The sequence below is a fragment of the Leucopleurus acutus genome, assembly GCF_964270905.1.
Source record: "Leucopleurus acutus genome assembly, chromosome: 11".
NCBI lineage: Eukaryota > Metazoa > Chordata > Mammalia > Artiodactyla > Delphinidae > Leucopleurus > Leucopleurus acutus.
The window spans coordinates 66,210,048-66,227,487 of record NC_139152.1 but is presented as its reverse complement, the minus strand read 5'-3'; the positions used below and the strand labels follow the sequence as shown (position 1 = coordinate 66,227,487).

Here is a 17,440-nt window from a genome sequence, read left to right as displayed (position 1 = left end):
CTGTTTTGTGTACTGTTACAAGTCAACATTCCAAAATAAACTTTAACAGAAATTAGCAGCAACTACAGTTAAACCCCAACATTTCTGAACTAGAAGCATTTTCTTTCTAGGGGATGGGATTAAGGGGTTGACAAATTCTCTTAATCCGAAAAAAATCATGTCTCTGCCTCCCTCCCCTCTATCCCCTCCCTTTCATTCTTCTCCCTTCCCCCAGACGCACGTACACTCTGACCATTTTGTTTGAGTGGAAAGTTGAAAGAAAGCAACACACTAGCTACACGCATCCAGCGATCCTTGGCGTGGAAGAGCAAAGTTCTAGGGCAGAGCCTTCCTTGTCAGAGCCGGCGATGCTTTCGCTCTCCGGTACCTGCTCAGCTTCACGCCGCATCTGAAGGTCTGCCCCTCGCGGAACAGTTGCGTCTCCATCTGGCTGCCAACCCACCCAAGGCTTCTCTCCTCCACAACCACCACCTTCCCTCCTTCCCCCCTCCTTTCCGTCTTCCCTCTCCACCCCGCCCCCAATCTCCTCCTCTTTTTCTCACTACAAGCGGTTGCTGATGCTGAAGCTGAGCGTCACTTCGGCTCCCACGGCAGACATGGCGACATTGACAGTGGTCCAGCCGCTCACTCTGGACAGAGGTAAGGGAGCAGCTCACCCGTCAGGCCACTGCGTCCCCTCTGCCTCCCCCTCTGCCCCCGCCAGCTCCTACCGGGACCGCCAGACGCGGTTGGGCAGGGGGAGCAGGGCAACGAGGAGGAGCGAAGAGGGCTTTCGCGCTGAGAGCAGGATACTTTCTTCCCCCTTTCTCTGCCCGCCACGTCCCCGGTGCCCCCTTCACGCCTCACTCGCCCGGCACAAGGGTGCCTTCGCCGGGCTGTGGCGTCCCCGCCGCCACTCCCAGCCCCTCGCCGGATCGCCTCCGGGCCGCCGGCTTTGTTGGAGCGGAGGCGCGGGGATCGCTCGGCGCCCGCCCGGGGCTCGGGGCTGGTGAGGGGCAGGGAGGAAGCTTGCCGAGCCGGGCGAGGGCGCCTGCAGCCGGAGACCGGGGAAGCCTGGCGAGTGAGCCGCTTGCCAGCCTACGCTGCCGGGGGCCTGGGAGGAAGGAAGTTTGCCCCGCGCCGGGGGCCGAGGGTCGGTCAGGCTGCGGGTGCCCGGGCAGCCGCCCGGGGGCGGACAAGGCGTACCCCGTGTGACCTGTGCCGGGGCGCAAGGTGGCTGGACTGCCGCGGCGGGGAGCTGACCTCGGCCGAAAGGGCAACGCGGAGAGCGGGCAGCCCTGCCGGGGCCGGGGGCGCAGCGTCGCGCCAGCCGTGCCCTGCTCTCCCGGGCTTCGCGCTCTGAAGGCGCCAGGGGTCGCGTCTGCCCCCGCCGCCGGCGGCTCTCTGGCAGTGGCAACTCACAGTTTGTCCTGCCCCAGCCAGCCTCGTCCTCTCCCAGCCCTGTGCCACCGCGGTGCCCGGGCTGCGGAAGGCGCTGGGACGCAGCGCAGGCTGGGTTGAAATTCAACTTCTGACCTCCGACCCTCTGCGTTCTGCTCTCTGACTTGACAGGGGAAGCAATGTTTGCTTCCTTCCCAGGCCCTCCCCAAGCCTAAGGATGGAAACCTCCGCTGCGATCTCGGCCTCTCCGGTGCATGCGTGCGGGGTTATACCTGTCCTTTGCGTGTTCGAGTTTCCTTTCTGGCTTCCGACGTCCAGTTATGAATGCGCTGAGTCTCACGACTCTGCAGCGGAGGACACCTCGTCCTGGTCCGCAGAGGCCGGATTTAGGACCATGGGCGGCCATTTGGAAATGGTGTGCTCAGATGAAAATGATTTAGTCCGATGTGCCTCTAAAAATATTCTTTCTAGCGGATTAAACTGGACTGTGGGGCAAGGCAAAAGAGCATCCTGCTGCGAGTACAGTGAAAAAGCCAGGGCAAACTTAGTGAGGTTTTTAATTTGGAGAGATTGTGGGTGACTTTAACGTAATCTGTTGGCGCCAGAGCGGATGTTATGTGGTGCCCATAGCAACCTTACTTGGGGTAGGAGTTGAAAGATAAAAAAATAATTGATTTTATGTTGGGAAATGTTGTTTTGCAAGCTAGTAAGTTAATAACAGTAGTTTAAAAGGTCAGAAATCCATTGCATAATCCATGATTTCTCCCCAGGATCATCATCTGCCCTAAGCAGCATAAATCCATTGCCTCTAAAAACCAGACAGATGGCAAGCTATTAGAAATTATGGATTTCCCAAGTATTCCTGTTTTAATGTAATGAGATCTTATATTGTCCCATTCCTAAATCATAGTCTTTAAACATCCCAAGTAAAACGACTACGTTAGGAGAGAAAACGAACAAGCAAACAAACTCCAAGAAAATTGCATACCTGAGGAATTTTATATACTACTACTACTAAAAACATTTCACTTTGGGGGGGTCTTACTTTAAATGCCTGGATCAGTTGTGGAGAGGAAGTGCAATCAGACTAAGTTCTATTCTTTGTTCTTGTTCACAGCCAGACTGTACCTGTTCTTCCCAGTTGTGATTAGGTTCATGGAATAAGTAGCTCAAGAGGCAAGGGTGGGTGAGACAGTGAATGTATCTGAATAAATTCACCAGCAGCTCACTGCGAGGTCTGTAATTTACAGATGGTGGGTTACTGGCATCATTAATGTGCATGAAGTCAATACATATTAATAATTTCCCCTATACATTATTAAAATATAATTAACTGTTTAATTACATCATTAAATTGATGAAATAAACTGATAAAAATTTTCCTACAAGAAAAAAAATCTCTTAAAAGAGAGAACCCAATAATACTTATCTGGCTGCTAGCTGTAGCTCTGATACTCACTTTGGAGTAGTTGGTTAGCCTCTTTGGGCATCAGTTTTCCTCTATGGCACATAAGGAGTTTGGATTAAATGATTCTGCCACTGTGCAGCTTTAACAGTCTAGAATTCAATGAATTAAAACTAGGACTCAGTTTCTGGTCACCTGCTGGAAGATTTTGCAGATCACTTCCTCTCCCACCTCTTCCAGGTGTCCTCTGAGGTCACCCACTACTTTGGCGTCATCAAAGCATTTCCCAAACTCTGTTGCATCTATCTCCTCATTGAACGGAACTCCTTGAGGGAAGAGACCATTTCTAAATTCATCTTTGTATTCTCAGTGCCTGCCATAGTCCCTGATCACAGTAGAAGATCAAAAATTAATGTAAATTAGTGTAAGGGAACTAAGGATTGTAACAACTTAAGCGCCGTTAAAATATAAGGGTTTCATAGTGAACAGAGGTACAGCTCATAGATTCACAACATTTTGACCCTGGAAAGAATGGCAGGGAGAACATAGGCCAGTGGTTCTTAAACTTTCTTTTCCCCCATGCACTTGACAAATTTCCATCAGCAACCATAGCTCACTTATCCGTGATTATTAACCAAGGGGGATTGTGGCAGGTGAGCACAGGAGAAAAGGAAAGAAGACACTGCATAAAGCCTCCTAAGGGCATCTCATCAAGCAAACCCAAATACATGATCCATATGTATCCTGCTGGTTCTTTTCTAGCATCTTCATTTTTCAAATGAAAAACATGAAAGAAGCAATGATAAGAGATGTTTTCAAGGTTACTCTACTAGTTAGTGGGAGATTTTATGCTAAAATCTAATTTTTCTTGTTTGATGCCCTTTGGCATTATCAACAGATTCATCTGGAATCTTCAGGGCAGAGGTTTTAAGCAAACAAAGCAAAGCTATGGCTTGAAATTAAGATTGATCCCTCCCAGAATTCAAAAGATATCTGAAAGTAAGAAGCTCAGAAGTCTGCGCTAGTTTCCTGGGTCTTGTCTGGGAAGCAAGCCTTTGCCAGAACTAGCCTGGCCGCTGAAAGGACAAACAGGGTGGCTTCAGGTTTTCACTGCTCTGTGTGTATCCTAAACTCTTTTCCATCTGCCATTAAGACCTCAGATTACCTCTGTGGGGGCTTCTGGGTGGCTGTGGTCACAGCAGGTTCCTGTTCACGCTGGTCCCTCCTTAGGATTGCTTATTGAGTGCCTACTGCAAGTCATACCCTACTGTGGGATTGCTATATACTGATGAGCTAAACAGACTACCACATAGTCTTCATGGTAATTAGAGCTTAGGGGGGGGACAGAAATCACACACACACACACACAGACACACACACACACACACACACACACACACTCATTCAAACCATTCATTTATTCAATAAATATTCATTTATCACCTGCTATATAAGAGATGCTACAGGAATGCCAGAGACAAAGTTTCTGCTTTTATGGTCCTTAAGAGTCCAGTGGGGAAAACATAATAAGTTAGGAATTCATTCATTCATTCAACAAATTATTGAGTATCAGCCTTATGGCAAGCACTGTTTTAAGCAATATGGTGGTCCTAATGAACAAACTAGATAAAGCCTAATGGAGTTTACATACTAATGAGAGAACCACACACTGAACAACACATAGGTATACAACTATAAGTGCTAGTGAGAAAAAGTAAGACTGAATCAAAGAGAGTGATGGGCTGCTGTTTGAAACATGATAGTCAAGGAAGACCCTTTCCTCCGAGTTGGTGACATTGGAGAAGAGACCTGATTAAAGTGAGGAAGCAAACTTTGCAGGTATCTGGAAGAATGTGCTCTGGAGAAGGACCTCACGTGTGCATCATGGGAGCATCAAGAAAGTCAGTGTGAAAATGTGAGCACAGGGAAGAGTGGCAAAAAATGGGATTTGTGAATTGGTGGCCAGGGGCCAGATGATATAAATTATAATTCGGATTTTAGATTAGTTGAAAATATGAAGTGCTCTGAAAACAATAAACATGACAGGAGGATAGAGAATAATGGGGAAGGACCTATTTAGATGGTGTTGGTCATAGAAGGCTCACTGAGAAAGTAAAATTGAATCTGAGTTCTGGTGTATTAATAAGGTCCTTAAGAAAAGCATTATGGATAGAGGGAAGAATACAAGAAAAAGCTGTTGCACATGTAAAGCTTGGCTACCATCCCATTAATACCTCCATAACCAAGCAAATGACTGAAAAGAAAAATTACCAAGAAATAACAACACTCTAAGTATGCATCTGGGGCAGATAGTTGGTTATAAGTATACCAAGAAAATCTCAACTTTTTGCTTCTTACTGCTAGACTAAAACACTATATAGTATAATTAAATTTTCAAAGATACCTTTTTAAAAAAGTTAATTAATTAATTTATTTTTGGCTGCGTTGGGTGTGTGGGTCTTTCTCTAGTTGTGGCAAGCGGGGGCTACTCTTCTTTGCAGTGTGCCGGCTTCTCATTGAAGTGGCTTCTCTTATGAAGGAGCACGGGCTCTAGGCATGTGGGCTTCAGTAGTTGTGGCTCGTGGGCTCTAGAGTGTAGGCTCTGTAGTTGTGGTGCATGGGCTTAGTTGCTCCGTGGCATGTGGGATCTTCCCGGACTGGGGCTCGAACCTGTGTCCCCTGCATTGGCAGGCAGATTCTCAACCACTGCACCACAAGGGAAGCCCCAAAGATATCTTGATCATTGTAATTTACATGTCACTATGCATAGATCTACATGTTGAACCCAAGTGGTCATAATATGAGATATATTCATTTTCAGTGTAATATTTTATATTAGACTGTGATGTAGAAAGTAGTAACTGTAATTTACCCTTGTGGCAAAGAGAAGATGCTGATAAGGAGATTAGTGTGGAATCATCTCTTCCAGAATTTAAAATATTCAGTGCAATTCTTCCCTACACCTTTGCCCAGATTTTAATCTCTACAACCAGGAATGACCTTCAGCTAAAATCAAGGGAACAAAGCAGGGTGCAATCCATGATATTTAATACCATTATAACGAAGAACATAGGAATACTTCACTATATTAAAAAATGCATGGATTTAGGCACTTTCCTTCAGTCCAGTAGCTCCAACTCTCCTTCACTTACCATCTCAAGGTCAGAAAAGGTAATACAATGGAATTCTCCAAAATGTTACTTCTGCTTATCTTTTTGCCCTGATTTTAAGCAGAATGGCTTTTTATAAAAACATGACTTATAAGGAACTCTTTACATGACTTATAAAGAAGACTGACAAAATCAATTCTTGGAGAAAAATGGATAATTAAAATAATTTCTATGAGTAATTGAAATTGTGTAATTTTAGGGGCTTCCCTGGTGGTGCAGTGGTTAAGAATCCGCCTGCCAATGCAGGGGACACGGGTTCGAGCCCTGGTCCGGGAAGATCCCACATGCCACGGAGCAATTAAGCCCGTGCGCCACAAGTACTGAGCCTGCACTCTAGAGCCTGTGTGCCACAACTACTGAGCTCTCGTGCCACAACTACTGAAGCCCACGTGCCTAGAGCCTGTGCTCCCCAATAAGAAGCCACTGCAATGAGAAGCCTGTGCACCGCAACGAAGAGTAGCCCCCACTCGCCGCAAGCAGAGAAAGCCCGCACACAGCGATGAAGACCCAACACAGCCAAAAATAAAAATAATTAAATTTAAAATAAATTTATTAAAAACAAAAGAAATTGTTGGGCTTCCCTGGTGGCGCAGTGGTTGGGAGTCCGCCTGACGATGCAGGGGATACGGGTTGGTGCCCCAGTCCGGGAAGATCCCACAAGCCGCGGAGCGGCTGGGCCGGTGAGCCATGGCCGCTGAGCCTGTGCGTCCGGAGACTGTGCTCCGAAACGGGAGAGGCCCCAACAGTGAGAGGCCCGTGTACCGCAAAAAAAAAAAAAAAAGAAATTGTGTAATTTTAAATATTTGAGACTTTGCTTATAACATGATCAATAGTTTACAATCTGCATTTAGGCACCTATGTAAAATAAAATGCTGGTGTCACAGCCACTGAACTTTTCTGTGAGTTAAATTCAACTTGGATACATTGCAAAAGTGTAAATGTAAATCTTGTTTTCTTGAATTCTAAAATAAGTTTTAATCTAAAATATTGATTAAACAAATTTTGATGTGTTTTCCCTTTAAAAAAATTAAAACTTTTGTCCTTTGAAAATTCTAATAGAAAACCAAGAGCTTTTATTTTGTGGATTTCAAACTTATGAAAAAAAACATGAGTGCAAAAGTTGAATGCAAATGGAAATCCCATGAGTGCCACACTTTTCATAGAATTTGTGATACATTAAAAGTTTTCTCTCTTCCCTTTTCCCTTTTCAAGGCAAGCGGAGCTTATTACTTTATGTATTTCCCAATTCAAGCCTTGGGCAGCCTATAGCTTTTCTAATCAGCTGTATTCACCCGTTTTTATAAAATCTGTATTTGCCTGAAAACTGCTTTTGTTCATAGTCCAAAGGGGCCTTCCTCCTCTCTCTCTCTTCATTATTTATTTATTTATTTTTTAGCATGAGGAGAAATTAAGGAAGAAGGAAAGTAAAAATTAAGCTAGTCTTTATGTTGTTTTAAAGTTGTATGCCCTGATGGTTGTGATGGGGAGGAGAGAGGGGCTGACTATATTTTATGGCTCTTGTCCTAAAGTCTTTTTACATCAGCAGCCAGAAATGTTTTAGTCTACAAACATTAAGTATTTGCTTTCTTTCTCATTTTTTCCATAAGCGTCACTAAACATTTAAAAACATATTGAATTTTTTTTGCAAATCAATATTTGAGTTTCTTTTTGCACTACGGTTACAAAATATTTTCCAGGAGTCAGAATCGTGTCATATTCACCTTTTCTTTTTGTTTGATAATGAAAAGTTACAAAGAGAAGGAACCAAATTTCTAAAAAGTCTTAGTTATTGAAAAAAGTATTTTCCATTTAATGAGAGTTTTATACACAGTTTTAAAATTGAAATTGAAAAATTAATGATTGAACTTCCAGGAAAAGAAACAGAAATCTGGTGAATACCTTCTAGTTTGGTGTGTCAGCCATCCAAGCTCTGAGATGTATTTGGTGTTCTCTGGTCATTTATGAAAGTAATGCTTTTGCTTTTGGGGTGCTTTTTCAGGATCACAGCTAGGGCTTAGCTATTTAATAGGGAAAAGAGAACATTTAGAGAGGAGTATCAAATGGGAAGATATGTGTATTGGGTTTTAAGGATGCTACTATAGGTGCAAAGCCAATACCTCTTGGAGAGAGTTCTTTACTTAGTTCTGACATCTGTCTATTAAGATATAGTCTTCATCAGGTCAGAGACTCTGCTGGATTTGTTTACACAGAGCTCAACACACTCTTAATATTGATTGATTGATTAATTGAATAAATGAATGAATGAAATTGACTTAGTTGGACTAGCTATTATGGAGTCATTCGTAATGCTAAAAAAAAAAAAAAGCCTTCCAACATATAATAATGTAAAAGTGGTGGCTACCTTACTTTGTCACTTTGCTTTGTGTGTGTGTAGCAGACCTAAAAGTGGAATGCTCTCCAGGGCCAAGAAAGGATGTGAGGTGCTGGTGTTGATACTTATACTTGTAGCCCTACTTCCATTGCTTGCATCCACCTGCCATCTTAACTTGTTAATTGAACCAGGCAAGTTAATGCCAGAGTACAACTGAAAAGGGTAAAAAAAAAAAAAGACAAAAAAGGAGGAGGGCTTAGCAGAATCTGCCCCCCCACCAACACACACACATAAGCTATACTGCCTTACTTTTTTTTTTTTCCTTTTAACTACAAATGGATGAATAATAGAGCTATGTCCTGATAAACAAGTTAGAATCGATTTAATTTGAAATCACTCTGGGTTGGCAAATGTAAACACAACCTTAAAAGTCATGTAGATTAAATCAATGCTTTACTTCTGGTCTAAGTGATAAAGAGGTTTTTTTTTTTTTTTTTTTTTTTTTTTTTTTCTCCATGACTGACTTTTACTAAGTGATGTGCTAGCTGAATTTGAAGACTTGTCTATTAAAAGTAAAAGTAAATATACCCAAAGACTACGTGAAAAAAGTTGGGTTGAATTGAAACTTATATTGAAATTATACTCAGATAGTATCTGACTTGGACAGAAAACAAGGGCTTCTAGTTTAAACTGGTGGTAATTTCCTCTAGAAACACAGTAGCTATTCCAAGTCCAACTGGATATGCTATTTTTGTTTACTTGCCTACTGTGGTGATAGTTAATGATATTTCAGTATGAACTCTGTTTTTTTTTTTCTATCAAAGAATCATCTTTCACCAAAAAAGGAAAAAGGATAGAATAATGGGAATCATAGAATGGCAATAAGATTTAAACCCACAAGTTAGACGGGGAAAAAAACTCCATCAAATCATAGCTGGGTCTATTTAATGGTATTGAATTTGGAAATATGGCTGAGAGAATGCTGAAAGTGATTTTTGAGGAAAGTTGTCAAAGAGCACTAATTGCTGATGAACAAATATCCTGGCTTCCAAAAAGGTGTTAAAGATGTTTGGGGAAACTACAGACCAATCTACTTGTTGTTGCCTCCTGGCAGAAAAATCTAAGGCATATTAATAGAAGAATGTGATATTGGCACTTAAAAAAGAAAGTGGTGATCCCACAGAGCCTACATGGGATCACCAAGAATAGGTTTTTTTCAAATTTCAGGTGTGCGCCATAGCAATACTATATACTCACGACAGCACAACTTTCATAGAAACACTGTGGAAAGTGTGAGGTATGTGAAATGGATGATTGCACTGTTGGATTTCTAGTGGTTGAAACACTATTCCAAGTCGATTTGGTTCTCTGTCCTATTCAACATTGTTACCAATATTTTGGATGAGTGCCATAGAAGATTTTTTATAAGTGACATACAGCCAGGAAGAATAGCAACTAATTTGGCCAACCAAATCAGTATTCTAAAATTATAACTAGCTTGGAGTTTGGGATTAGCAGACACAAACTACTATATATAGAATAAACAACAAGGACCTACTGTATAGCACAGGGAGCTATATTCAATATATTGTAATAAACTATAATAGAAAAGAATATGGAAAAGAATATGATATAACTGAATCACTTTGCTGTACACCAGAGACTAACACAACATTGTAAATTAACTATACTTCAATTAAAATATATATATATATAACAAATCTATAAAGAAAGTTTAAAGATCATATCTACCATTCACTGGTACCAAATCAATTTTCCATACTGAATAGAGAAAAACCCGTGAAACAATAGCAACAATTCAAAGTAAAATATATATATAATGTTTAATAGCCAGGTAAGCTCACAAATTGTAACAAGAATGTATTGTTTTTCAATAAAAGTTGTTTGCCAAAATCTTTAAAATAAATAAATAAATGAAATTATAACTAGCTTGGACAGGGTGCAGTAAAAGAGATAAAATTTAATGAAAATGAATGTATTCTTCATTCATTCATTCACCAGGAAAAGGGAGCCAGCGCTGTCTATTCATTGCTCTTGGTTCTAATGCCCAGTGAATACTGCCCCACTGGACTCCACTCAACCACCACTAAAACCTCAGGCAGGCCCTGTACCTCAGTCAAGCCATAATGATTCAGTTCTGGGTCGAGACAGGGATGGTTTAGTATGGCACTTAAAACATGCACCCCAGGACTTCCCTGGTGGTGCAGAGGTTAAGAATCTGCCTGCCAATGCAGGGAACACGGGTTCGAGCCCTGGTCCGGGAAGATCCCACATGCCGCAGAGCAACTAAGCCCGTGGGCCACAACTACTGAGACCGTGTGCCACAACCACTGAAGCCCACGTGCCTAGAGCCCATGTTCCGCAACAAGAGAAGCCACCACAATGAGAAGCCCGCACACCGCAATGAAGAGCAGACCCCGTTCACTGCAACTAGAGAAAGCCCGCCGTGTAGCAACGAAGACCCAACGCAGCCAAAAATAAATAAATAAATTAAAAAAAAAAAAAAAAACCTTCACCCCAGAGCCAGCCTGCCTGAGTTTGAATCCTAGCTTTTCTATTTACTAACTCTGTAACTTCCAGTGTTACTAGACTGTTTTGAATCTCAGTTTTCTTGTCTGTGAAATGGGAAATGATAAAAATAGCAGTGACTTCATGAGGTCGACGAACCTTAAACGAGTTAATACGTGCAAAATACTTAGAACAGGCCTGACACATGAGCACCACTCAACAATAATTATTTCTTCCCTGAGTCCGCAAAGTCAAGGAAGACATCCTTCGATATCCGCCGGATATTGGTTCCAGGACCCCCTGCTGATAACAAAATCAGAGGAAGCTCAGTCCCTTACATAAAAAGGTGTGGTACAGTCAGCCATTGTTTCTGCATCCGCAGATTCAAGCAACCATCCATCTGCAATTAGTTGAATCTGTGGATGCGGAACCCCCGGATATGGAGAGTCAACTGTACTCCCACCCTACTGCCAGGAGGTAAGGACAGATACTGTTTGTCGCCTTCAAGCTATACTAAGAGGCAGAGACCGTGTTTGTTTTGGTATGCTGTAGAAGCAGGAAGCATTTGGAGATGCCTGGGGGTCAAAGCAAATATTTCCTGTATAAATACCTAATTTGCCAGCTCACTCTTTCCCTAAATCCTTTCTTTCTTGATGCTTCTATAACACTAATTTTCAAAATTGTACTAGAGCACTTACCACACAATATAGAATTTTTTCTTTTACACTGCCGTCACCGTAACAACATAAGTTATTTATATTCATCTTTGTGTACCCATTGCCTATCACAGTGCCTGAAAGACATGTGCTCAAATGTGTGCTGAATAAATTAGTGTTGTTTTCCTCAAATACTGAATAGCAGTCAGGGGGTAAAACTAGGTGAGTTAGCAAAGGATACAAGATGACAGATTTTTTTGTTTTTTTTTTTTTTTTTTTTGCGGCACGTGGGCCTCTTACTGTTGTGGCCTCATCCGTTGCGGAGCACAGGCTCCGGACGCGCAGGCTCAGCGGCCATGGCTCACGGGCCCAGCCACTCCGCGGCATGTGGGATCTTCCCGGACTGGGGCACGAAACCGTGTCCCCTGCATCGGCAGGCGGACTCTCAACCACTGCGCCACCAGGGAAGCCCAGATTTTTTTTATTCAAGAAAAAAATCCCGGGGCTTCCCGCGTGGTGCAGTGGTTAAGAACCTGCCTGCCAAAGCAGGGCACACGGGTTCGAGCCCTGGTCCGGGAAGATCCCACATGCCGCGGAGCAACTAAGCCCGTGCACCACAGCTACTGAGCCTGCGCTCTAGAGCCCGCGAGCCACAACTACTGAAGCCCGCGTGCCTAGAGCCCGTGCTCCGCAACAAGAGAAGCCACGGCAATGAGAAGCCCGCGCACCGCAATGCTTCAACTGGAGAAAAGCCCACATGCAGCTACCAAGACCCAGCACAGCCAAAAATAAGTAAATAAATAAATTTATTTTTAAAAAAAGAAAGAAAAAAAATTCCCCACATTTATTCTGTTCAAAATTAGAATGCGTGCCTTCCGGGAATTTGTGAACATTCCATTACCAGATTACTGGAAAAGTACAGGCAAAACTTGAATGACAAATTGGAAAAGTTGTTACAGATGGACTTTATGATTCGGTAATTGTTAAGGACAGGGACTAGAGTTTATGTAGATGTTCAGGGTTTTAATTTTATTTTATTTATACAGATATCAGAAGTGTACTAAACAGGGCTTCCCTGGCGGCGCAGTGGTTGAGAAGTCCGCCTGCCGATGCAGGGGACACGGGTTCGTGCCCCGGTCCGGGAAGATCCCACATGCCGCAGAACGGCTGGGCCCGTGAGCCATGGCCGCCGAGCCTGCGCGTCCGGAGCCTGTGCTCCGCAACGGGAGAGGCCACAACAGTGACAGGCCCGAGTACCGCCAAAAAAAAAAAGTGTACTAAACAGTTGACTGGGGAAAATATAACCAAGAGTGACTTTTTGACTCTTGTTTAGTGCTGTTTAATTTTGAAGCATCACATGATGCTGAGAGAGGCATACACGTGCCAGTCGGGGGTGTGAGCACTGGATCCAGACGTCTGGGTTCAAATCCTATCTATGCCTGCCTCTTCCTTAGCTCTGTAACCTTGGTCTGTTAATATCTTCTCTCTGTCCTTTACTTTTCATCTGTAAAATTGAAAATAATAATAGTTTCTCTCTCTTAATATTACTGTAAAAATTAACTAAGAAAACATATGCAAGTGCTTAGAACGCTGCCAAGTCCATAGTAAGTGCTCAACACTGATTGATTATTCCCCACCCCTTCTCCCCAGAGCATGTGTTTTTCCCAGTGCAGTAAATGAAAAGTGCACAAGCTTTGGATTTAGACAGATATGGATTTGAATTGCAGTTCTGCCACTTACTATGTATGGAAGCTTAGAATACTGCTTACTCTCTCCACATTCTGTTTCTTTCATTCTTAATATAGGAATAATGACACCCACTTTATGTGGTGATACATAGGCTACAGGCTGTGGTTACATAGGCTTGCAAGGCTAAGGTTCTTCCTTAGCCTTGCAAGGAAAAGAGAATGAGAATCTACCATGTGGCAGGTACCGAGTCAAAGGCTGGGGGTGGAGCGTGCAGAAGGGAAGACAGACATGAAACATAATCTATGATAACATAGTTTGAGTATTATAGTAACAGCTCACACATATTGAGCATTTACTACGTGCCAGGCGTTGTGCTTAGAGTTTTTCATATTTCATTTCAATTAGTCCTGAAAACAAACCTCTGAGGCACATGCTATTAGTATTTTGAAGATGTGGGAATTGAGGCAGAAAGAGGCTAAATAAAGGGATTGGAACTCAGTCTGGTTTATATTGTGACCTTGAGCTTAATCACTATGCTACACTGTGGAGAGCAAGTACATAGGTCTGTAACAGGGTCTGTAACAAGACTTGAGGGACGTGGACTTGTAAGGGATGGCAAACACGGAGGAGCTTGCAAAGGCTTCAAAGAGCAGACAGACTGGTAGGAGGCACCACCAGGACAGTATGTTGTTCAGACAAAAAGGAAAGAATGTTATTCAATGCTTATAAAAGGGGTATATACTAATGCTGGTAAAGACTAATTTAAGTGATGTATTTTAAAAGTCTATTATTCGAAATTATTCGAAAATAGCAGGTGTTTAATAAATGGTTGTGCTTATTATTAATCATGTTTATTACTTTCTTGGTACAAAAGATCAAAATACCCAAATATGGAATTAAAGTCTAGCAAGATTCTGTTCCTTCTTTCCATGCTGTGCCAGTGAACCAAGAGATTATGACTGTGACATTTAGATTATCTTTCAGTGATCTGTCACGTGCAGATAAAACTTCTTCATATACTTGGAATTTTGACAGGCTCACAGAGGGAGTTGAAAAAGTGATAATAGGGCCCCAAGTCCCATTCTGTACAGTCTTTGCTGTTAAGTGAGACAAGTGCAGCACAACCTGAGTTTCAGGCATGAAGAGAAAATTGTGACTTCTTTTCTTCCTTCAAGATTGGCTCTAAATGGCCTGAAGGGCATAAACACACTCTGCTAACCCATGATCTTTAAAATATAGGCCTTGAGGTTTTAACATGTGTTTCAGTGGCCCAAGCCATGCTGTATTTGCCTAGCATTAAATGTGGGAGAGATGATCCATCGAAGTAAACTGATCTCGGAGAGGCAGCAGTGAATGGTGGCATGAGGCAAGATCTTAATTCCCTGCCCAGGAATTGAACCCGGGTAGCCTGGATGAAAACCAGGAATCCTAGCCACCAGACCCCCCTGGTTCTTGCCTCCTAGTAAAAAATACATTTCTCATGGAGGCAAAAACTGTAAAAACACGTACAAAGTTTATTATTGGAGACATAGCACAGCAAGAAGTGGGAGAGCACACAGAGAAGCGGTTGGTTTAGTTAAGATAGAAGCAAGGCAGAGATGCACACCCGGAGTGAAAGGTGTGGGCCTCCTCCCTAATGAGGAGGCGTGCAGGAAAGAGGCCGTTAAGTCATCTATATAGGTCAGTTCTTCCGGGTCTTTGTTTATCTTTGGCCAATTATCTGGTTTCTTTTTCCACACCTGCCCTAGGACTTTCCCCAACATGTGTGCACAGCTTTTTTCCAAGATGGATCACAGCCCAGAGGCCTATGGGACGGCCTTAGCATCACAAATTATGGGGTGGCGCCCCCTCCTTTTTGACCCCCAAGGAGCCTTTCTGCGCATGGGCAATGTTTCCCTTGCCCTAAGGATGGGAAATGTATGACCTCCTGATCTTTTAACAGGGTTTAGCCCCTCTCTATCCCTGACATAAAAGTGTCCAATGTCCAGTTATCTACCCTATTCCTGTTGCTGTTTCTTATATCGAAGTGCAGATCTCGAAATATAGAGAGGAGTCCGGTCATAAATATGTAGTCCGGAGCCCGTTTTTCTCTTGCCTCAGGAAGTGTAAACAGGGGGCTAGTAATGAAAGTCCAGCCTGGAGCCCATCTTCTTCTCACCCCAGGAAGTGTGAACAGGCCAGGTGTAAATGTCTGGCCTGGAGCCCATCTATCTCCTGCCTCAAAACCTTACAGATAACTAAAAATTAATCAATGGTTAATTTTTAACCATTTTTAACCCGAAAATATAGGATTCATTTTCTTTCCTTCTCTGGTATAGTGTATGTTCTCTAGAAAATGGAGCTTTTGTAAAAGAATAGTGGAAAATAAAACAAGTAAGGCAGGACAGCAATGCATATTACTAACGGAATGATGAGATATTTATGTGGATGGCTCAAAGGGAAATTCTGCATCACTCCAGCTTCTCAGACCCGTTTTAGTTAGTTGACTTTGACAGATACATGCCTCTGGATAAATAAGGTATTCTGGATCATGTAGACACTCATTTCTTCTGATGACACACATTTTGCAAGTATTGACAGTTTGGCTTCCAAATGATAACTTTGAATAACAAAGTATTAAGATTGTATATGCTACTGACTGAATGTTTTCGTCTCTCCCTTCCCCATTCATATGTTGAAATCCTAACCCCCAATTGGGGGGGGTTGGAGGTGATTTGGAGGTGGAGGCTTTAGGCAGTAATTAGGGTTAGATGAGGTCATGAGGGTGGGGGTCATGATGAGATTAGTGTCCTTATAAGAAGAGACTAGAGCTCTCTCTTCGCCCTGTGAATATACACCCAGAAGGTAGATGGCTGCAAGCTGGGAAGCGACTTGCACCAGAAACTGAATCTGCTGGCAGATTGATCTTGAACTTCCCACTCTCTAGAACTGTGAGAAATAAAGGTCTGTTTTTGAAGCCACTTAGGTTATGGTACTTTGTTATAGCAATTTAAGCTAAGACAGTATAGCAATCATCACATGATCTTAGCCTCAGCGATCCTCTATCCTAAGTAGTTGAACACATTAGCTATAGGCAAGATAAGTTGTACGCAGATACACACTGAGGTATACCTGATTTCCTCCTTAGTTGCATCTTCTTCCCTGTGTGAGTTTTGAAATCTTTGTCTTACATGTACTAACAAGTTTTCAGAGCCTCTTCTCTTGGATTATTCTCCATTATTTTCAAATACATTGAATTCTTTAAATACATTTACTTATTTTTTTCTTAGCAGTTTCTCCTGGATATTTTTCGAGATGAAATTTTCTATTTGTAAATTACGCATTTTCCAAATGTAAAGGAGCTGTATCTAATCATTTGTCTTACATTCAAACAATACTTTACTGATCTAATATTGATGGAGGCCTTTGCTTATTTTGCTATAAGTCTTTCTTTTAATGTTTGTATTGTGGGGGGGGGGTGTTGGCTAGGGTCGACAGTGTGTATCTTTAACTTATCACAGCCTTCCTTAAAATAATATACTTCCAACTGCTGCCTCTTGTCTTTTGTGCTATTGTTAAATCTATGCTATAAATGCATAATTCATTGCTACTAATTGTGCTTTAAACCAGTGCTCACAAGTTATAACCCCCAAACCAAATCCAGCCTGAGAGCTAAGAATGTTTTTTTCATTATTTTAAATGGTTGGAAAACTCAAAAAGAGAAATATTTTGTGACAATGAAATATTTTAATACAATGAAAACTGTATTAAATTCAAATTTCCATGTTTATAAGTAAAGTTTTATTGGAACATAGCCATGCTCATTAATTTACATGTTATCTATGGCTGCTTTCAGGCTACTTTCAGGCTACGGTGGCAGAGGTGAGGAATTTCAGAGACAGAGACCATTTGGTCTGTAAAGCTTCAGCTATTTACTCAGATTCTTTACAGAAAACGCCTGCCAACCTCTGCTTTTAGAGCATTAAAGAAATAGAAAAGAGAGAATGGCCTTTACGTTTGCGTTCAGTTGAACCATCTGAGTTGCTTGACCCTCAGCTTGCAGTCTTCCTTGTACATCCGTGTCCCAGCTGATTCTTGCTCTTTGCTCTTACATTCCCACAGGGGTAGACTACTGTAGCTCCTTTCTTGGTACTTACTAGCCTGGTGGTGGGGGACAAAGGAGCTTCTCTGTTGTCCTGGCCCAGCCTTGGTCTCAGGAAGACCCTGTGCCTGAGTCTCAAGGATGGGGCTTTCTCAGTGATGCTGCCTCTTCCTGGTCTCCCAGACTAAACTCTGGCTT

At 42.5% G+C, this 17,440-nt stretch overlaps 1 protein-coding gene across 4 annotated transcripts in view; it reads left to right on the top strand.

The window, feature by feature from the left end:
- Positions 1-520: 520 nt before the first annotated feature.
- LIN7A (lin-7 homolog A, crumbs cell polarity complex component) overlaps positions 521-17,440 on the top strand; it is a 280,103-nt gene continuing 263,183 nt past the window's right edge. For all 4 annotated transcript variants that reach the window (XM_082850022.1, XM_082850021.1, XM_082850023.1 and 1 more), the window contains exon 1: positions 521-639. In XM_082850022.1, the coding sequence (XP_082706148.1) occupies positions 558-639 (82 nt within the window). In that variant the 5' untranslated portion in view covers positions 521-557. The remainder of the gene's footprint in view (positions 640-17,440) is intronic.